The 20,039-nt window shown below is 39.4% G+C and overlaps 1 protein-coding gene and 3 non-coding genes across 4 annotated transcripts; all 4 read left to right on the top strand.

Moving 5' to 3' along the window:
* Positions 1-1,100: 1,100 nt before the first annotated feature.
* LOC145487976 (WD repeat-containing protein 75-like) lies at positions 1,101-20,031 on the top strand. The gene is made up of 25 exons (XM_081466739.1): positions 1,101-1,582; positions 1,673-1,802; positions 3,406-3,471; positions 5,469-5,562; positions 6,149-6,315; positions 6,916-6,986; positions 7,246-7,341; positions 8,194-8,282; positions 8,752-8,907; positions 9,491-9,553; positions 9,891-10,006; positions 10,227-10,334; positions 10,441-10,517; positions 11,117-11,271; positions 11,930-12,039; positions 13,590-13,666; positions 14,986-15,077; positions 15,453-15,551; positions 16,341-16,507; positions 17,374-17,433; positions 17,804-17,873; positions 17,982-18,055; positions 18,801-18,895; positions 19,038-19,081; positions 19,594-20,031. The coding sequence occupies exons 1-25, from the start codon at positions 1,473-1,475 to the stop codon at positions 19,791-19,793; spliced, it is 2,586 nt and encodes an 861-aa protein (XP_081322865.1). The 5' UTR covers positions 1,101-1,472; the 3' UTR covers positions 19,794-20,031.
* Positions 12,416-12,553, top strand: LOC145488748 (small nucleolar RNA SNORA16B/SNORA16A family). Its single transcript, XR_014049532.1, has one exon. It is a non-coding gene; the product is annotated as a small nucleolar RNA SNORA16B/SNORA16A family (small nucleolar RNA).
* LOC145488747 (small nucleolar RNA SNORA16B/SNORA16A family) lies at positions 14,095-14,232 on the top strand. Its single transcript, XR_014049531.1, has one exon. It is a non-coding gene; the product is annotated as a small nucleolar RNA SNORA16B/SNORA16A family (small nucleolar RNA).
* On the top strand, positions 16,801-16,937 carry LOC145488749 (small nucleolar RNA SNORA16B/SNORA16A family). Its single transcript, XR_014049533.1, has one exon. It is a non-coding gene; the product is annotated as a small nucleolar RNA SNORA16B/SNORA16A family (small nucleolar RNA).
* Positions 20,032-20,039: the final 8 nt, after the last annotated feature.

Here is a 20,039-nt window from a genome sequence, read left to right as displayed (position 1 = left end):
TACCCTATCCCAGACTAGCTATTTTCCCCGCGGATAGTCCAATATACGCTAACTAAACCAGTATCTTACAAAGTCACTTTCTTGTTTCGATTTCTATTGTACAACTCTGGGTAAAGAACCGTGTTCCAAACCAAATTACTCATACACTGTCCACTTCTCCGATAAATTATACCTTATTCTAGACCAAAACTGTCTGATTTCTATACCCCATCCCAGAATAATCTGCCTGAAAAAGCATTTAACAGCGGCACATACCCCCCTCCACCCTCACCCTGGGCTTGGCCTCTTCCAGGCGTTCAGGTAGTTGGGGCTCATCGTGAAAAATGGCGCCGTACGAAACAAACTAATAAATGAGTTTCAGCGGACCATTTTTAATATCTATTGACAAGCAAACCCAAGTGAATATCTTCAAAGAAACCCGTCATTTAAGCTAAGTGCGCCTCTTTCCCGCATTACATTTTCAGGTTTTATTCTAAGTAAAAGTTAAAGAAAGGGATATGTTTAAGTTAAACCAAGAAATTAAATATACGTTGTTTTCATTAGGTGGCATGACAATATAATCAACAATACACAGGAATGCCTTTTCTAGTACGCGACATGAAAACAGTTTCCCTTAATCAATTTATCGTTTACATTGCTGCTTGTGAAACTGCTTAAAGAGCCTAAACATTTGAAACAAGCCCTCTATCTAAATCTGTTTGGGCGTTAAGGTCGGCTTAAGGTTTCTGTTTTCTGTTATGGTTCATCTTGGCTCTTCTGTATTACAGTGTTCCCAGTTAGCACATTAGTGCTAAATACATCGACACTTAAATAAAGTGATTATTATTATTATTACTATTATTATTATTATTATTATTATTATTATTAACTGTGAACCCATCTGCTGACTTGTGCAGAGCCTGCAAAACATGAAACAGGTATGATAGAAAATGAGGGATAACATTAGCTTGAAAAAGCACCACGATTGATCTCAAACTTGTGGCCAGCGCAAGTTGTAGAAACGAAAGTAAAAGGTAAAAGAACAGTTAAGTCTACATACAAGCCAAGTAAAGTGTTTGAGTCGTGAGTGTGTCTACATGAGTGAGTGTGTGTACATAAGTGAGTGTGAGTTAGTCCTGTTGTACCGAAAGTGCTGTTAATTATGTTTAGTAAAGTATTGTACTGAAAGTAATGTTAATAGATCCGGGAAGAATTATTGAAAATAACTCTTAGAATGTCTAACTTGAAATACTCGAATCAATTCACGCTGATGAATGGAAACCATACTTAAGGTAAACATCATGAACGATATGATGCATAATAAGATGTCTGTTCATTCACTTCCTCATTTATGTCTGCAACGCGCACTACCCGTGGGGAGAATGAACTATGGGATTCTAAGATATACTTCGTTACTGGTACATAACTTACTTATCGTTTCATCTATCAATAACACCGCTGGATTATGAGCCTACCACGTGCAGAATTTCAAAATGGTGCTTGGCGAGGAAGACGGTGAAATACCTCAGAATTTTGGATCGGTTCGTCTAGTTGGAGGCGAATCTCTAGTCGCTCATCGAACAGTGTTTAGTAAAGACTCAAAGTATGTGATTTATCTTTTCATTTCTGTACCACATTGCACCAATCAGGGCAAGATTTGAAGTCATTGAACTATTTGTTTGCCATTCCACAGAATCTTGTTTTGCTGTTGTGGTCGACGTATACGGGTTTACAGCGCTTCAACTGGCGATTTATTACGGGAACTTAAAGGACACGAAGGCAAAGTGACAGATATTAAAGTCAATCCGAGAAATCATTTACAGGTTCGTGCTGAAAAGACAATTGATTTTAGCAATTGTAGAACCCATTCATTTAATGACTTTAATCGTGGGTTAATATAAGCTGATAAGTTAGAAACTGGATGTTACTTTTTGAACGATGCTTTTGTTTTTGTAAAACAAGATTTGCATCTTCCATTTCGTGATCAAAACAGTTAATTTTCTTGTCAATGATAATAATCTTAAGGTTTTTGTTGATGATCCCTTGACTTTGTTTTGGCTGTTTTCAACTTGAATTTTAGTACCTTGCTTACATGTCACATAGTTCGTATAGTGTGATCGTCCGTGTGAGTGTAGTTCTGAAAAGAACTGTTGTTGGTGACTGACGTTTCGACAACCTGAGCGGAAGTCGTCTTCAGAGTCAAATGAATCGTGTTTGTCAGTCGATGATCTTATAAGTCTGGTCCGTTGAACGTGATTGGTCAGTATAGCCATGATGGTATTGGCTGAAAGACTCATGTAAAGTTTGTCATCAGTCATTGGTGGGTTTTGATCCGTCTGTTGTTAGTCAAATAGGTCGGTTTTTGGTCCGTGTATTGTTAAGTCGGTCTGTTAGAAGTCCGTTTGTCAGTTTCGTTTCTGTCATGGATAAGTCGTTTGTAAGGCGCCGATAGTTGTTGACATCTGTTAAGAGGCGTTTGTTCTAGGTTAGTGTACCAGCTTTCCAGAGTCAGTCCTTGAAAATAGTTTGTACTGTAGGTTAAGCACTGAGCAGAGTCCCAGTCAATGTTGTGGTTTGTCAGGTGATGATGTACAGCAATGTGATTGTTGGCATCACCATTTCTCATGGCTCGTTTGTGTTCAGTCAGTCTCGTGTTAAGGTTCCTGCCAGTCTCACCAATGTAGGAAGCCTGGCAGTCGGAGCATTTGATCTTGTAAACTGCTCCCTGTCTGTCGTTAGGTTCGTCTCTGTCTTTCACGTTGGTCAGTAAGTGTCGTAACATACAGGTAGTTGTAGGTTTGTGGGCTACAGGAATGTTGTAGGGCTGTAGGATCCGTGAGATGGTCTCAGAAGTGCCCTTAATGTAAGGTATAGTCACTGTAGTAACAGGTGTAGGGTTCCTGTTCGTAGCGTCAGCTTCAGTAGGTCGGTAAATGTTTCGTCTAATAAAGTCAGCGTTGTAGTTGTTTTTGTGAAAAACATGTTCAAGATATCTGTTTTCGTCACGTAAGCTGTCCGGTGTGTCACAAACTAGTTGCGCTCGTCTCGTTTTGGTTACCATGTGACTGTGTTGCATGTCACATGGTAACCAAAACAAATCCATGAAGGAGATAAACTCAAGTTGCCCTCTCAAAACTCATCTTGGTATCATAAAACATACAGTGGTATGCCACTTTACAACCACCCTGCCTTGACGACTGCGTTAATGATGCTACTTTTTTTGGTCTAAACAAGACACTTTGTTAGTCATTTTCTTCTTTTAAACTCCTTTGACGTGAGCACAATTTTCATGTTTCCACGGTGTTTCTTTTGCGTCACGTGCCAATTTGTACAAAACATTACCTACTGGCTACAATGTAGTGCGTGACTGTATAACATCAATTTTACTTGTGCATTTACACTGTCCATACATTTTTTTGCCTCCAGTTAGTTTCATGTTCGACAAGTGGAGATGTAATTTACTGGGACTATACAGATGGACATATACTTAAGGTAGTGTAAGAAATTTTTGTCTAGATATTATTTATATAGGTTGAACTGAAAAAAAAATTAGGACTACACTTAATTTAGAGTTGATGCATGTGCATGTATGTACATGTGGGTGGTATGTAGGCAAGTAGTATATCAAACACTCGCGACAGTGTTTCATTGGGATATCCAAACACTGAGAAGAGAGTTGAACATGAGATGCGCAGCGGAGTATTTTTGACAAAATTCTCAATCAAAATGAAAACTAACTAAGGAGTAAACAGAGACATAAAATCATCAAAGTTTATACTAATATTAAGCCCTGGTATCCAAACCTCCTTGGTGGTGACTTTCTTTGTTTTAACTTGATGAATTGTTAATGAGTTTGAGAAAGTTGTATGCAAGCCAGTGGCCAATCAGGCCGGAACTTATCCCAGATTCTGTTGCGTGGAGCAACTAGGAGTATTTTTACTCCCACCTGGATGGGATGCCAGTCCATTGTAGGGTTACCCCCGGTGTTAAGTTCCCCTGGTGGAGAGACGCATTGTGAGAGTGAAGTGTCTTGCCCAAGAACACCACGCAATGTCCCTGGCCAGGGCTTGAACACGTACCACTTTATCCAGAGACAAGCACACTAACCATGAGACCTGACTGTACCTTCACATATATGTACATGTACATGTAGGTACAAGTAGTAATTTCAGCCATGCTGGTTGTTGCTTACGTCCCAAATTGCCTGCCATTTACTTGTTGGACTTTTCCTTTGTTTTTGCATTGATTCAAGGTTATATATTTGTTGCAAAGGTTCATGCCAGTTAACCTGTTGTCAGTAGTGACTCAGACAAATGTTTTCAGTTACATGTACACTGTAGGTGTGAAAAACTGGTCTGTGTCAGTAGCCTGAGATTTCGTGTAGTTTTTGACTCTCCAGCGTAAGAATTGCACCTTAGATGGTGTTAGGCCCGGTTTAAACGTCCCATTTTACATGCCTGGAATCAAATACTAATTTTAGTTGACTCGATTGAATAAGTTTGACTGATTTGATTTAAATGTCGCATTTTTTGCCGAATAAAATTGCTGAGCGCGAGCGACAGCGACATGTTAATTCCCTTTTGAGCAAACATAATTTATTTAACATAATTTATATAACATAATTTATGAATTAGATTTGGCACTCGTAAAATGCGACGTTTAAATCAACTGTCGAACTTCAGTCGTATATTCGACTGGATCAGTCAAATATTCGACTGAACTCGCATTTAATTGAAATATGTTGCATTTAATGGATTTAAACGTCGCATTTTACATGCACTTAATTCAGCAATTCGATTTGACGCATGTAAAATGCGACGTTTAAACCGGGCCTTAGAGATGGAAAGTGAGAGTTGGCATTGTTGATGATATTTTGCAAGTACATGTTAATTGTGGACTGGAAATCTGTTAATTAATGATAAAGATTGAAACAAATTACAGTTGAACCTCCTCTGATGGCCACCTCTCTGCAACATCCACCTCTCCACAATGACCACTTTTTTATGTCCCAGTGGATGGTCCATGCATTCACTCTTATTTTAACCTCTCCATAATGAGCACCTCTTGACAATGACAATGGCCACTAAAGCACATCCCAATTGCCAATATAACCACTTGACAACAGCCAGTCAATCAGCACATGACAAGCGGTGTACCTTTTTTTGTTGGAAAAGGTCACGAAATTTGATTGGTACCATGTGTCGTTTGTCTCTGTTTCTGTTTCATTGAGATATCTTGATTGTGTTCTGTATAATTTAGATGCTACAATAATAATTTTTTAAAAATAAAATGTTGCAAACCCCCTCCCCCCCCCAAAAAAGAAACGGGTGTCATTACACCCCTACCTCCTATCTTCCCATAATGACCACCCTCTTCAACAGCCACTTTCCTCTGTCCCTAAAGTGGCTGTTATGGAGAGGTTCAACTGTAGTTTTTTAATCCTCTTTTGGGTTTGTTGATGATTGAATGTTAATTATGTTTTTCCACAGAAATACAAATTTGGTGGTTCTTTGTTAGGGGGATTAATAATTCATCCTGCACACAATGAATCCTTATTCGTGATCAAGAAAGAACCCTTGAAAGGTATGATTGATTGATACAATTCAAACAGAATCTTTCTAGTTGCCATAATCATAAATAGCATTATCAAAAGCTATCATTGCCAACTTCAAATGCATTGCAAATGTATTTGCAAATGTATGACCCTTATGAATAATATTTTTACACCTGTACCTTGAACATGAAATTTCTGTAATCAGTAGTCAAGAATTGTTTTATTAATCATATAGTAAGCTTGATTTTTTGACGTAAGTGGACCCTAGTTTACCCCCCTGATTGTGTTTTAGTTGTTTTCCACTTTAACACAAGAGCATCTTAACTGTACTGCGGCCCTGTTATATTTGTTAACAAAATAATTATAATTGTACATGTAGCAAGTAATTTTATTGTATATTAACGGTGTAATATAAATGTAGATGTGGCCCACCTACATGTAGATTGGCCTAGACTACCTGCGGGTTCTCGCTGTTGTCATAGTCAAGTGTTTTTTTAACTTAATTATTTTTAATAATATTTAGTGTTAAGAGTAAAGTGTAATATAGTTTTGTAAAATTGTAAATATGTGAGTAATAAGTTGTTGTTACAATAAAAGGTCTTGTTTGTTTTGTAGAAAAGAAATTCAGAACAAAAGCAGAAAAGAAGCGCAAGTTCCCTGACCCAGAAGAATGTTCTTTGTGTGTTTTTAATCCGAAAGAATGTAAAAAAGTTAAGAAACCAAAACTAAGTGTCCTGCTTGAGGTATCTGGCAACTCCAAACAGACAACAATCAATGGCGATGTAAGTTATTTTCTTACATGAACCTGCTCATTAATTTTGCGTTCCACGTGGCTGTAAAGTAATGATTTATAGTCCGAAGTTTGCATTTTGCCCTCCCTTTTCTGCACCTACATGTTATTGTTTTGTTAGTTTTCTGTCCCTCTGGGGATTGAGAAAAGATCTGTACATGTTATACAAGTCACATAGTCTAGGAACTACAGTGATGTGCACATTTAGTAAAGAATGTGCTGAATTGAAGCAGAGCATGTATTTAACAGAAGTCAGTGAAGGTCTGTGAAAGAATGGTCAGAGTTCGCACAGGTCTTTTCTTCACCAGACCAGTCTTATATAACATTTGTTTTGAGTGATAAATTTCAGGATGCCCACTTTCCAATTCCTGGCTTAAAGTCCACGCATGTGTGTATGTATCTCCCACAAATGAGCACCTCTTGAATTTGCCAACAGTCAAAAAATGGCCCACTAACATTTACAAGTTGTGAGCCTTCAGTTGGTCTCTAATAAAGTATTAAAAAGTTCCTGAAGTGTTGATAAAAATAATACATAAATACTCTGTAAAATTTACATGTATGTGGAACTATTTGTCCTTTTTCATTCCCATAGGGTAGCTTATTGGCATCTGTCAAAGGTGAAAATCTGCACTTGTGGGATTTCAATTCTAAAAAGTTAAATATGTAAGTACAGCAATACAGTCAACTTCAAATCTGACATTACATTTAGGTCAATTCAAAAATTGAGCTGAAAGCAAGCAAATTTTGTATTATTTATTGAAGACGTGTAGGCAACTTGAAAGAACTTTATGTGAAGTAATACCAAGTACTAGGTTTAACAACTACTGTTCAATTGGTCACCAATCTCATCATACCGGTAAGTCTTTTCTGAATAAGTTGTTTTGTATAACTTGGTCTCTTTGTTTCATTTTTCTCTTTCTAGGTTCACATACCAACATGCAAGGTTTACTTGTGCTGCCTTTCATCCTTTAGAAGCTTGTGTGGCTGCTGGTGAAGGAGTAGGAAGGATTATTTTATGGTAAGTCTCAAGGTTAGTGGCAGTGATATCAGCATGCTTAACATCCAGTATCTTCGTGCCACAAGGCACCTTAAGCTACTCTTTTCCTCACATATACATGTACAATGTAGGGGTTTCTGTAATTACCCTATCTGTAGGGGTACTTACAGGGTGAGGTGATTAGCCTCACACCCATCCACCAGTCAGGGGGGCCAGGGCTTTTCTTAGCTAGACCTCTCCCCATGACTAATCTGGCATGGTTGAAACTACACATACACTAGCCTCACCTAGTACTCAGGATCATAAAGAAATGCAAGCTTTAGATGACATTTTTCACATCATGACTTGTTTTGCATGTTCATTAGCCTGCTGTACATAATTTATGTTTAAAGAGAGGTAAAGTCCTAATTGCCATATCAGACTGAGCATATGGACCTTTAGTTTCTCCTCTGTATAGCGTGAAGTTAATGGCCAAGAAGTACACTGTATTGCTACAGTACTTCTTTGGTTGAGATGCCTGTACGGATAATTTTGGTTGGGGTTGCCCTTGGATGAGAATTCACCGGCACTCATACTCCCATGTGTAGAAACGCACTGCTAGAGTCAAGTGTCTTACTCGTAACAATGACAACAACCCTACGTGTAGGTACAGTATTAAAACCTGGTCCTTTCAATCCAGAGGCCAGCCTTTTAACTGTTAGACCACCATGCAAATCCCTTATAAGAGTACAATATACAGTATTATGTAAAACGTTTAATTTTTGCTATTTTCCTGGGTATAGGTACACTGTAGTTCCTTTCAGCAGAATATTTGGCATGCATGTATACAGTGTTTAACTCTTTAAATTTTCTCTAAACATTTTATTTTTTCAGGCAAGGTCTTGACCAGTTAGATAATCCCATTACTATGGAACTTCACTGGCATCCAAATCCTGTTTCTGATATTGTCTTTTCACAAGATGGTAAGGTGTTCAACGTAAAAATTGAACCTTTATGTCTCAGAGGTTTATGTAAGCCATTGACCAAGCCCTAGATCAGTTCTTGTTTCTGCTGTGATTGCAGCCGCACTGCAATCACTATATACAGCAAGTTCTGTTTGTTATCACTATCATAGTGAAGAACAATAGAATATTATTTTGACATAATTACATAACTGGAAAAACCAATTTTTACCTCAATTGCTGCTAATCTTGCAATCTGATTGGCTAATTTGCCATTGTCGATAGGAGTCCAGATAATGCTGCTCACATCAATGTGTCACACACCTTGTGAGTCCACAACATTTTGACCACTGTGGTGAAGTGTATAGTTGTTGATAAGAGTACAGACCATGCTAAACATAGTTGATTTGTTAAACTGATAGTACACTGCAATGTCAAGGCAGAGCAGTGATAACGCAGTCTCTTAAACTGCCTCTGACTTTCACTGTAGGTTCTAATATGCTATCTGGTGGACAGGAAGGAGTGTTAGTGATGTGGCAATACAAGACCCATCATCAAGAGTTTCTTCCCAGATTAGGCGCTCCCATAAATCACCTCGCAGTTAGTCCAGATGATTCTTTGACAGCTGTCAGTCAAAATGAAAATGGTAATGTATGTCTGGTGACTGTTACCAGTCTTTATGAAATTCAAATGAAAATTAAGTTTTAAAAATTTTAATAATAAGGAATTGGGGAACATCAGCTGATTACATGTACAGCTGTACCTCTTTTCATTGTAGCAAATGCATTTGCTTGTATCAACATTTTAACTAATCTCAAAGAATGACTTGAAGTTGTCCAATCTTATTCTGCCTCGCAATTGTCTCAAAACTTGTACTGACAGCAATTAGGGATGTATGAGAGGTCTCCCATTTTTGCCAACAAAAAGCTTTTCCTTCCTCTTCCTAATTAATTTTTATCCTTATTTTATCTTCCTTCCTTATCTTCCCTCTTCCATTTTCATACAATCTCGGTCCATCTTTATAATTTGCCTCCCCCGGCCTCTATTTTGAGTACAGTGAGTATGAGCTATCTGCCAGCAACCATGGCTCTAAACTACATGTACTGTACATATACCTGTTTGGTGAATTACTAAAAAGGAAAGTTTCCTGATGGCCTTAGCATAGCTTTGGGTGGTGCATGAGAAAGCTTCTCTGTAGCTGGTTCATTGTTATTCCTTTTGAATTTCAGTTATCAGATTAATTAACAATATTGAGTGGAAGGTGAAACGTGCTATCCAGGGACTAAGACAAAGTAAGTTCAATGCAAAGTCTTCAAATCAATTGTCACAATAATGTTATGACAATCCATAATTAGTTTTTCTTTACTAGATTAACATTTACATGTATATTCCTTATTGGTTACAATCATGAATTACAAAAAGTACATGTAGTTTGTAAGTAGCTTATCCAAGAAGAGAGTAGAACATTTATTTTCCCTCCAAGACAAGTTTCCCATCTGAGTTTGAACTCACTTAAGACAAGAAAATAGGTAACAGGAGTTTCTTAATCATGAGATGAGTTTCCTATTCTCTTAAATTCAACAATGCTGTACATGTATATTTTACAGTACAAAATATTTCTCTCTACAGTTGATAATCTCTACGCTGGTATCGTGTTTGATCCTCGCTCCAAAGCCTTGGTGACAAGCAACATGCCTGGAGTTTTACAGTTCTACCTACCGCAAACTGATCATCATGCATTTTCTGTAAGTACTGCTGGGACCCCATTATAAATATATATTTTATTAATATACTGATAATTACACATATTCATGTATGGCTTGGACACGAACTTAAATCAAGCTGGGATTTGACTCAGCCAAACAATAGATGCTATCAATGGTCAGTACAAGCAATAATAATTATTGTTGCTTAATGGAAACCTTAGTTCAGTTGCCTTGTAAGTTGACTTATATTCCTTTTCAGCTTGATGTTGTGAGGCAGAATTTTCTATCAAGGACGAAGCGTGAGCAGATTGTCTGTACCAAAATCGATCATGTGGCATTTAGTGATGATGGAGGCTGGCTAGCAACTGTAAGTCACAATGTACAATGCTTAATGCTAAACAAAGAATTCAGAGCTCAGAACTCTAGATTGCCAATGTATTCGCTGATTTTTATTTCCTTCTCTTTTCAACCAGGTTGAGAGAAGAGACGACAAGAAAAATGCCTTGGAACTAAGACTTAAATTCTGGGAATACAACAAACAAGACCAGTGGTAGGATGACATCACGTATCCCTCTGTTGAACACTGTAATTTCATTCCCAATTTTTTTCAAACCACTTTTTATGTGCCTTGGATGTTTGAAAACTTGACATTCCACGGTAGGATTTGGATGGTATATGAACATCCAGAAGAAGTGCGGCGGCCTCTTGGTTAGTGCGCTCGTCTCTGGATCTAGCAGTCTAGGTTTGAGCCCTGGCCAGGGACATTGTATTGTGTTCTTGGGCAAGACACCTTACTCTCACGGTGCCTCTCTCCACCCAGGTGTGCAAATGGGTACCGGCAAATCTAATGCTGGGGGTAACCCTACGATGGATTAGCATCCCATCCAGGGGGAAGTAGAAATACTCCTAGTCACTTCATGCGTCAGAAGTTTTACCGGGATAAGCTCCAGCCTGATGGGCGGCTTGGCTTGCATACAGACTTAACCTTACCTTCATCCAACAGAAGGCGTGTCTGTTTTCTCACTGGTGAAATCGAAGTTGTGTCACTGAGAAAATTTTTCCTAACCAATAGTATCATTACATGTAGTTACATGTAGCAGCTGACAAACACCTGTGTGTTTTTCATGATTAATCTTCTTCCTATTTTAGTTATGTCGCAAACACTTGTGTTGACCCACCTCATGAAAAGAAAATTGTAGCCATCCAGTTCCAGCCGCAACAGAAGACAGACAATGCTGTTGGTCCACTGGCGATGACTGCTGGTAGAGATGGAAAATTCAAAATCTGGGTTCTTGCTGAACAAGGTACAAGTATGTACAATTTACTTGTAATGGATAATAGAGTGTCTGGATGGGTCGGATTTAATGAATGGCTGAAAATTGGTGAGCTGAGATCCTACAATGTACATGAAGAACTGCAAACTTTGCTGATAGCTGGAAACTGGATGTGTAAAGTCACGAGAAATTCAAATCTAACTGAGATTATTAAAAACTAGATCATTATCATTGGATAATGCAATTCAAGAGTTTTCATTGGTGTAGCTATCATGGTACATGTATGTGATAAGCATATGTAGAATTTTTTGGGGCGTTTTTATTTTAGTTTAGTTTTCTATATTTTGTGGGCGTTTTTAATAAAACAATTCTTCCACTCACGCTTGGCGCATATGAGATCATTATAGCCAACTCAGCGCTATGCGCCTCGATGGCTATATATCGTGTCATATCCAACGTGCGCTCATTGGAATACGGTAATTGTTAATTACACCATCCCATGTTGACCCTCGTAAAAAAGTTGTGTTTGAAAAAACATGGTACACAGGCAATATGATTTATCATATCATTATTGGCAGATGCTATAACCTCACTGCAAATGTTTCTTGGAGAGTGTATGTACACAAATGATTTCTTATTACTATTAGTGAATGTTGTGTACTAAGGCTTTGTGTATTCCATTAAAAAGGAAACAAGTTTTCTTGGTCTTGTCGATCAGTTGGTTACTATGGTGACACACCTTGTCAGGATGCAGCCTTCTCGCAAGATGGGTCTCTGTTAGCTGTGGCTTACAATCAGGTTTGTTTAAGGACAAAATGTCAAAATGTGAATACGGACATTTGATTACCTAAAGATGGTTCTCAGAAAAACCAGGCACATAAATTATAAAACCAGACAGGAAAACAAGAACAAAACATAGAACAAACAAAAGAATTGAAAACAACTGGGAACAGCTACAAATGGAACAAACGACCAACAACAATGGCGATGTCTTCTTTATTACTCCATTACCTTTTAATTTTCGGGAGTATTTCTCTGTCTTACTGTGTGGTTTTTCAGTTTCGACAAGAAACCCCTGACATTAAAATGCATGAAATTACTAGTCTAATGGAGTTATTGATGCATATTTACATAAGAGATGCCAACTTACGTGGTCCACCGGTCTTTTTCCCATCTGTGGCCCTATCGAAGCCTACCACAGTTCACTCCTGCTGTTTGTGGGTCAAACTGGTGCCTAAAGAAACATTTTCCAAAGGTCGCTGGTTAGTTTTTTGTCACTGACTTCTCAGCATTACCCAGGAACATGACATATTTAAACATTGATTTTATACATTAAAAATTTATTATATCCCATGTTCTGTGTCTGACTGGGAGGCGCGGTGGCCTCATGGTTAGTGCGCTCGTCTCCGGATCGAGCGGTCCGGGTTCGAGCCCTGGCCGGGGACATTGTGTTGTGTTCTTGGGCAAGACACTTTACTCTCACAGTGCCTCTCTCCACCCAGGTGTATAAATGGGTACCGGCGAACTTAATGCTGGGGGTAACCCTGCGATGGACTAGCATCCCATCCAGGGGGGAGTAGAAATACTCCTAGTCGCTTCATGCTACAGAAACAGGGATAAGCTCCGGCCTGATGGGCCACTTGGCTCGTATGCAGACTTTACCTTTTACCATCTGTGTCTGACTGAAGTATTGTAAGTGTTTTGGTATGGAGAGTATTTCACCTTCTGTCATGATCTACCAAAGTGTTGACAGAAACTCTTTTATTGATACAAGTATTTCAAATGCTTTCTTTTGAGTACCTTGGGCAATTTAATCCCCATCTCCCTAAGATGTATTACCTCCTCTTCGCCAAACATCGATTTCCTATTTTCAAGCTGAGACTGACTACACATGCATGTCCCTGTACATCCACAGTTTATCTCATACTAACTACTTTTGACTGTCATGGTGGGTTTGCTGAGAAATAGAGCACGTTCAAGTCTGAAATCCAAAATGTCAGTTTCCACGTGAATACTTTTTTCAGAGTGATGGCCTGAAGTGCAAGCATGTTTTAGCGAGTGAGCTATTTCGATCGGGCATATGCCATTTTGGATACTGAAAACAGGAGAGACTGGGGGAGAGAGAGCAAAAAAAGTCCCCTAGTGGACAGGAGTGAGGCTGAATGACGAATGCCGCGGAAGGGGGAGGAGGAGGGGACGTTTTCTGGTCTCAAGATAGCTACCAGATATCCGAACAAATTATCCGGCAGTCACCAAACAAAGATATTCACACTGCAAGCTGGGCTATCAGAATGATGGCGATGTGCACCTTTCGTGAACTGAAAGTTTCGTTGTTTTTACCATTACAGACTATTACTCTGTGGACCCCGGAGACAAATGAACTGAGAAAAACTCTTGCCCTACCCTATCCTGACGAAGAAATCAAGTAAGACATGTTATATCACTTGTGTCATGTCTTCTTTGCGTAAGCTAAGACACTGACAGATATTTTATGTTGTAGATATGATAATTTGCACAGGAGTAGTTTTATTTATTTCCTTTTTATTGTATGTCTGATTTATTGTGTTTTTTATTTTTGTTTTTTTTTTCATTTGCGCGCACTGCAGTGCAAATTAACACCGGCGCGTTCTCTGATTTTCTCAGTCATATAACAAATAAGTAGTCGTTTGAAAGTTCGAGTAATTAAGGTCTTGCACTTCTTGTGATATCTGAAAATTCTTTCGAATTGCACTTGTATAAAGGCTCGTTCAGATTTGAGAGAGTTTTCGAATATCACTCGTTGTGTAAATCGTTAATTACACTCGCATTCATACGATTACCTATATATATTTCTGCGCAATACGTTCGAGTGTGCTATGGCCCTTTCGAAGCTCAGAGCAGTTTCCTGTACTTCTCTGAGTCAAACAGGTGCCTAAAGAAACAGTTTTCCACATGGTCGCTAGGTTGGATTGATTTTATACCATCCTTGCATTACCCAGGAAAAGAACACATACATGTATAAGTAAGTTTAATAATCGAGCGCGCGGGGGAGGGCAGGGGTCAGAAATGATCGGTTTTTCGTAGTATATGTTTCAGTCTCTCAGAAGTCTCAGAAGGATCCTGTCTCTCTTGGAGAACCACGTAATATTACCCCTTAAATAGCCGGTCTATACCTACTGAATAAGGTTTCTCAGGCTTACGGCAATGAATCAGCAGATCTTCACTACCATCCATTGCGACACGGTCAATGTGCAGTGCTTGAATGAGTCGATATTCACTTGCCTGTGATTGAACACGACCAAACCTATATATCCCTTATTGTTTCAGTACTCTTTCATAAAGCAGGGGGAGGGGAGGGGCGCTTATTTGAGTGGAGGCGCTTGTTTTAAATTTTGGCTGATAGGAGGGGCGCTTATTCGAAGGGGGAGCTTATTTAAGGGGAGGCCCTAATTCGAAGATTTACGGTATTGTAGTACCGGATGCAAGAGCGGTTAATATACATGTATACGTTTGCAAACGTATGTTAACTGACTTACATGTGCTACAATATTAGCATGAAGCGTTAACTTTTAGGAGTAAACAGTCTACATGGAAAAGAACAGCGGCTTTTTTGTTTAGTTTTGGACTGAAGCAAGATCAGTTTATCTTTCAACTTCGTTAACAAGTTCAAAAAACTGTGTTATTTATATTTAATTTTGTTTCACGTTGGGTAATGCTTTTCTTGTTCGTACCGGAATCACGTCTCTGTTTTTCTGGCTTGTTTAGGAAAATCAAGTTCGGTAACAACAGCTCTTCTCAATACTTGATCTCCATCACTAATCAATATCTCACTGTGTGGAATCTTCTTTCGTGTACTGGTAAGGTGAAAGTAATTGTGTTTCTCTAAGAGCCTGCTTTCAAGCATCTGGGACGTAAGGTGTACTCCTTATTAGCTCAATCCATTAGCTTTTCAGCTCAACAGAGCACAGGAAGAGTGTTTTGGGGACTGTTCGTTCAAATACTGTCAAAGTAGAATAAATTTATTTATTTTTTTGGTTTTCTTTCGCTACTACGTTTGAAGCAGTCAGGCGCACAGACGGACGGACGGAAAGGCAGTCAGTCAGACAGACTCAGAGACAGACAGACAGCCAAGAAGATAGATACATATACAGACAGGTAGACAGACAGACAGACTGACAGACAGACATCTCTGTTGTTGTTAATGCTAACTATGCTATTTTTCTTCTTTTTAGTTTGGTGGAGTGTTGAAGCGCCTGTGACGTGTTTGGCCTCTGATCCACAAACAAATCTAATCTGCGTGTTTGTTTCATTTAACAAGAACAGGTCACACTGTAAGTAATGTGCCGAGTTGTTTAATGATAGTTCTGCTGTTGTGTGGCCCAGTACCATGACTGCCCTTAATACTGGTGGTTTTCCATGTTCTTTTGTAAGCTCTTCACGATGTGAAAAACTCAACAAAGCATACACAAGGCTCCTTTTATGTACGTTTTCATTTTCAGAAGCAGTCTGCGAGACCGAGAAATTAAAAGTTACATTGAAATTAATTGTGTGCGGTTGTAGTTGTCAAGTCATTGCGTGGGAAGTTTGCAGAACCAACAGGGGGATGTTAAGAAGTCGTGGTTTTTATGATTGGCCTAGAGCAAGTTTGGAAAACCAACACCGAAATATCAGCCACTTCCGTGTGCTCGTGATTTGTTAAGACGTTTGGATAAGCAACTGATAAATGTCAAACGTTGTGCATGCAGTTGTCTGTTCTTTAATTGGCTGAAATGTTTTCAAGACAAACACAAAAGATTTCAAAAATAATACTTACATGTGTGTGGTTTTCGTAAGCCTACCATGTTTTTCGGGAACGACTAAGCAGCCCCGCTTTGTTTCTGCGTATCTCCGCTGTCCAAAGTAATCACTGGCGCACTAAACTTTGAACTTGTTGACAAATATTTGCTGTGCCACCTACACGATCAAATACATTTGTCACATAAAAATTGCTGGTGTAGACTGGGCTTTACGGTCAATCGTCGTGTATCAGTGCATAAAACGGACCGCTGTAAGTAGTTTTAAATGTAGCAAACAACAGTTATTGCTATATAACATTTTCTTCGGGGTTCGGTTTCTTTCAGTGTACGTTTTTGACCCAGCCTCCCCTCGTCCTGTAGCGGTGCAGTCCAAAGTGTCTAAGAAGTCAGATGTGTTGTCAGCAGCATTCGATTCTGGTTACTTGTCTTGTACCAGCACAACAGACCATCCCATTAAAATGTCCAAACTGTATTTCTTGAATCACAACCAGGTAAGATTATTTGTTTCGAAACAACTAGACTATATACAATACACCAACGGCCAACTTGCAATTTACAAGATCTGACAAAACCTACGACATACATGTACTGTATTAAGAAATTAATTTTTGTGTGCAAAAGACGTGTGGCAGAATTTTGTTTATACCTCTAGTTTAACGCTACTCGCGACTGCAAGACTGGTTGCATGAAACATTGCCTCGTTATTCCTTGCTGTTGATTCAGATTTTGACAAGAGATGCCTATCTTTTTGTTTTGAAGTGTTTTTTTCTTTCCCATCATGATCTTGTGGCCCTAGCGAAGCCTACTGCAGTTAATATATACTGTTTGTGGGTCAAACTGGCGCCAAGAGAAACATTTTCCAAAGGTCGTTGAGTAGTTTTGTCCAGTGACTTCTCAGCATTACCCAGGAACATGACATATCAACATTATTATATTCTTCTCTTTAACCCATGTTGTTTGAGCCACTACTTACAGTAGTAACTTTAGGATCGCTTTTAATGGACTATGTTGACGGTGTCACGCTTTTCCGATTTTTCATTCAAACGAAACTTAAACTGTGCCGCTAGATTTATCGTGCCAATTTTAGTGAATAGGCGAATTTCGCAAGAATCTGTTTCAAACTCATATAAATATGGGACCCCAAACGTGCCAAAGAGATGTATGCTTTGCTTTGTGAAAAGTGGCAAGTTTAATTAGCATGTAACGGATTCCTGTGAAATCTCGCATATGTACTAAATTCGGCACGATAAATTTCTTTGTGGGGGTGGTATTTGGCCTATATATTGCTGATTTTGTGTGACATCGTCGACGCGGTCCATAGCGTGGCATGGTACAATGAATGTTTGCCTCATTTCAGGAACTGTTCACTTTGGATTGTGGTGAACCTGGAGAGGAAGAGAGCCAGGCCATGTCACGGGTGAGCGACATTTCATTTCATACATTGCGTTAGGTTTGTTTTCTGCATCAGTGCAATGTTGGTTGGAGCACAGTTAGTAGAGGAGACTACTAACTGTGGTTGGAGTTTTCACAGAGTGACTCTTGCTTACTAGACAATTTAAACGGGAGTTGTACTGATGTCTTGGCCTGTTCATCTTGCAAACCTTTGGTGAGAAAATATCGCACCATGGTCCCCACCTGAGTGTGACTATGCCTCTGTAGGGAAACAAGTGCGTGGCATTTACTGCACACTTGCTTTAGTCCAATGAATGTCACCGAAATCTATCCAACTAACCAATGAATGAGAAGCCTTTGTTTTGTAGGAAACTTACTTAGTAGTTCTGTTGCAGGAATCCATTATTGGCCCGCTTGAAGAGCAGACTGAATTTTTCAAGATCTTTGGACAGCCAGCAAAAAGTAGTAAGTACTAGGAACTGCCGTCTTTCGCCAGATGAACTTTGTTCCAAACGTTTTCCCCTTACTCCTTCACGCATTGATGCAAAGGTAAACCTTTGATAACTGTTTCAGAGGGTGAATCGACATCGGAGCAGAGTGTTGGAAGAAGTGTCAAAGGGACTCCATCTAGCGCTGTGGTCAGACAGGTGAGGTCTTTTACAGATCGATATCTACTTTCCCCTTATATTATGGATACGTTGTCGGGTCGACAGGTGAGGAGAATAAAGAAGTTTATCAACTAGGTGATATCGACTGGATGTACCACAAAATACTTAGAACTAACGTGTAAAAATGCCTCTCAGTCAGAAACGAGTATAAGGGATTGAAGCGCGAGGCTTGCAAGCAAGGATGACAGCAGTTTTGAGCAGAAAAATTTTAGCATTGTTTTCTGTTGTCTTGAGTGAGGTTTGGCTACTCGATGGTTAGTGTGCAAGGCTTGGTATCAAGGGAGTGATCCTGGTTTGTGCCTTGGCAAGCTTTATTGTGTTGTGTTCGTTAAGCGAGACACTTGACAGAGATTGTCTCTCCTTCCAGGGCTTTAAATAGGCATCGACAACATCAGAGGCATCAGAGCAACCTGACAAAATGATGGGGGGAAGGGGTGGGGGGTAACCCGCGACGGACTAACCCCATCCCGTCCAGGTATAGTGTAAGTCTGCCTTCGATCCTGGTGGCTTATCAGGCTGGTCTTAACATGAACCGAATTTCTCAATCCGGCGTCCTACATATCCGCCCTCAGGCTACTTTGTACCTCCCACCCTCCTTTAACAATAATCCACCTTTATGGTTCATCAACCGCGGGAGCGAGAACCGTGGACATTAGCAGAAAGCACAAATAGTAAAGTTTTTTAACTGATAATAGCTTGAAGCTGTATTTGTTCCTTTTCGCAGATGTTGCAGACTCCCTCGCATGTTCTACCTTCAGTTACTTCTCTGTGCTCATCGTTCCTGAAGTCGTTGCTGGTCAGCAAACAAACCTCTCAAAGGTACCAGTAACTTGTGGTCTCCTTCGCAGCCGTTATCGAGCTGATCACGCAACACTTCAAGAGATTTGTTGCGTTGCTAAATTGTCTTGCTCATTTGACAGTGTATTTAATTTCGAGTGGTTTTAACTTTTCGATTTTTTAGGAACGATCAAGTTGACGACGAAGATGATGCAAGTGAAAAGGAAGGTACGTGTTCAGTTTTGCAAGCTTGATCATTCTCTTAGGACCCTTCACACAACTTCCTCGAGTCTGAGAATTCAGTGAAAGTGTTTTTCACAGGCTATTTACAGCGACGTGAAACAAAAGAATGAACCACGGCGGGTTTTGGCTTGCTAGTCTTAGTATCCTCAGTTGTTTAAAAAGCACTTTTCGTTTCAACTGTTCGAGTTACAGTGTTTCCCTTCTAAATATCTCCCTCAAGTCGAGGAATGATATTTAAAGAGGAAAACAGTGAAGCTTAAACTCTTTGTAATCGCTTTAAAACGGCCTGATAGAACTCTACAGCAACAAAAGAAATACTTAAAAGGAAACGAGGAAAAGCGTTTTGTGGTGTACTTCTTGTCGTTTTCCTTCATTCCCATGCAAAGTACTTTACTTTCGTTGTTTAGCAATATAACGACCCTCGCGCAATGAGCTGGGGATACCTGTGTGTAAGCGATGTAAACTTAAAATCTCTTTTACACATTTGTGCTTTACAGATGAAAGTATGGAAGAACAAGGCGACAGCGATTTGGAAACGCGCGTTGCCGGTGGAGCTTCAGCACAACCTGTTGTTAACTCGTCTGTAGAAATGTTAGACACTGATGTTTCGCAGAAGCCTCAACTTAATACTGGACAAAGATCTCACTTGGACAATGTGAATTTCAACTGGCTTCAAGACTATTTCGCATCTTCTTGAGTTATTAGGCTTTCTGGAATCTTTGTTCCCGTTAGTAAGATGATCGAATCGTTTAATATTCTATTTGAATCAACTAGTTTCCAGGCGTTCTCCTCCCGCTAATACTCACTCGTTTCCAATCTCTTGGTACTTGTAGAAGAGAGGAACGAGCGTAGACTAGGCTCAAGGTGCAAATCAAATCTTACAAACTCAAATCAAATTTACAAACTCTTAGGTGTAAATAAAATCTTTCTCTTTCTCTTTCTT

The sequence above is a fragment of the Orbicella franksi genome, chromosome 5 (genome assembly GCF_964199315.1).
Source record: "Orbicella franksi chromosome 5, jaOrbFran1.1, whole genome shotgun sequence".
NCBI lineage: Eukaryota > Metazoa > Cnidaria > Anthozoa > Scleractinia > Merulinidae > Orbicella > Orbicella franksi.
The sequence above is the reverse complement of the archived record's forward strand: the minus strand, read 5'-3'. Positions and strand labels throughout refer to the sequence as shown.

Bases quoted from the DNA above. Each gene is read 5' to 3' on its own strand.
- LOC145487976 (XM_081466739.1), top strand. From the start codon at position 1,473: ATGGTGCTTGGCGAGGAAGACGGTGAAATACCTCAGAATTTTGGATCG. The intron at 7,342-8,193 runs GTAAGTCTCAAG...TTATTTTTTCAG, and splicing joins GTAGGAAGGATTATTTTATG to GCAAGGTCTTGACCAGTTAG. The intron at 10,007-10,226 runs GTAAGTACTGCT...ATTCCTTTTCAG, and splicing joins CTGATCATCATGCATTTTCT to CTTGATGTTGTGAGGCAGAA.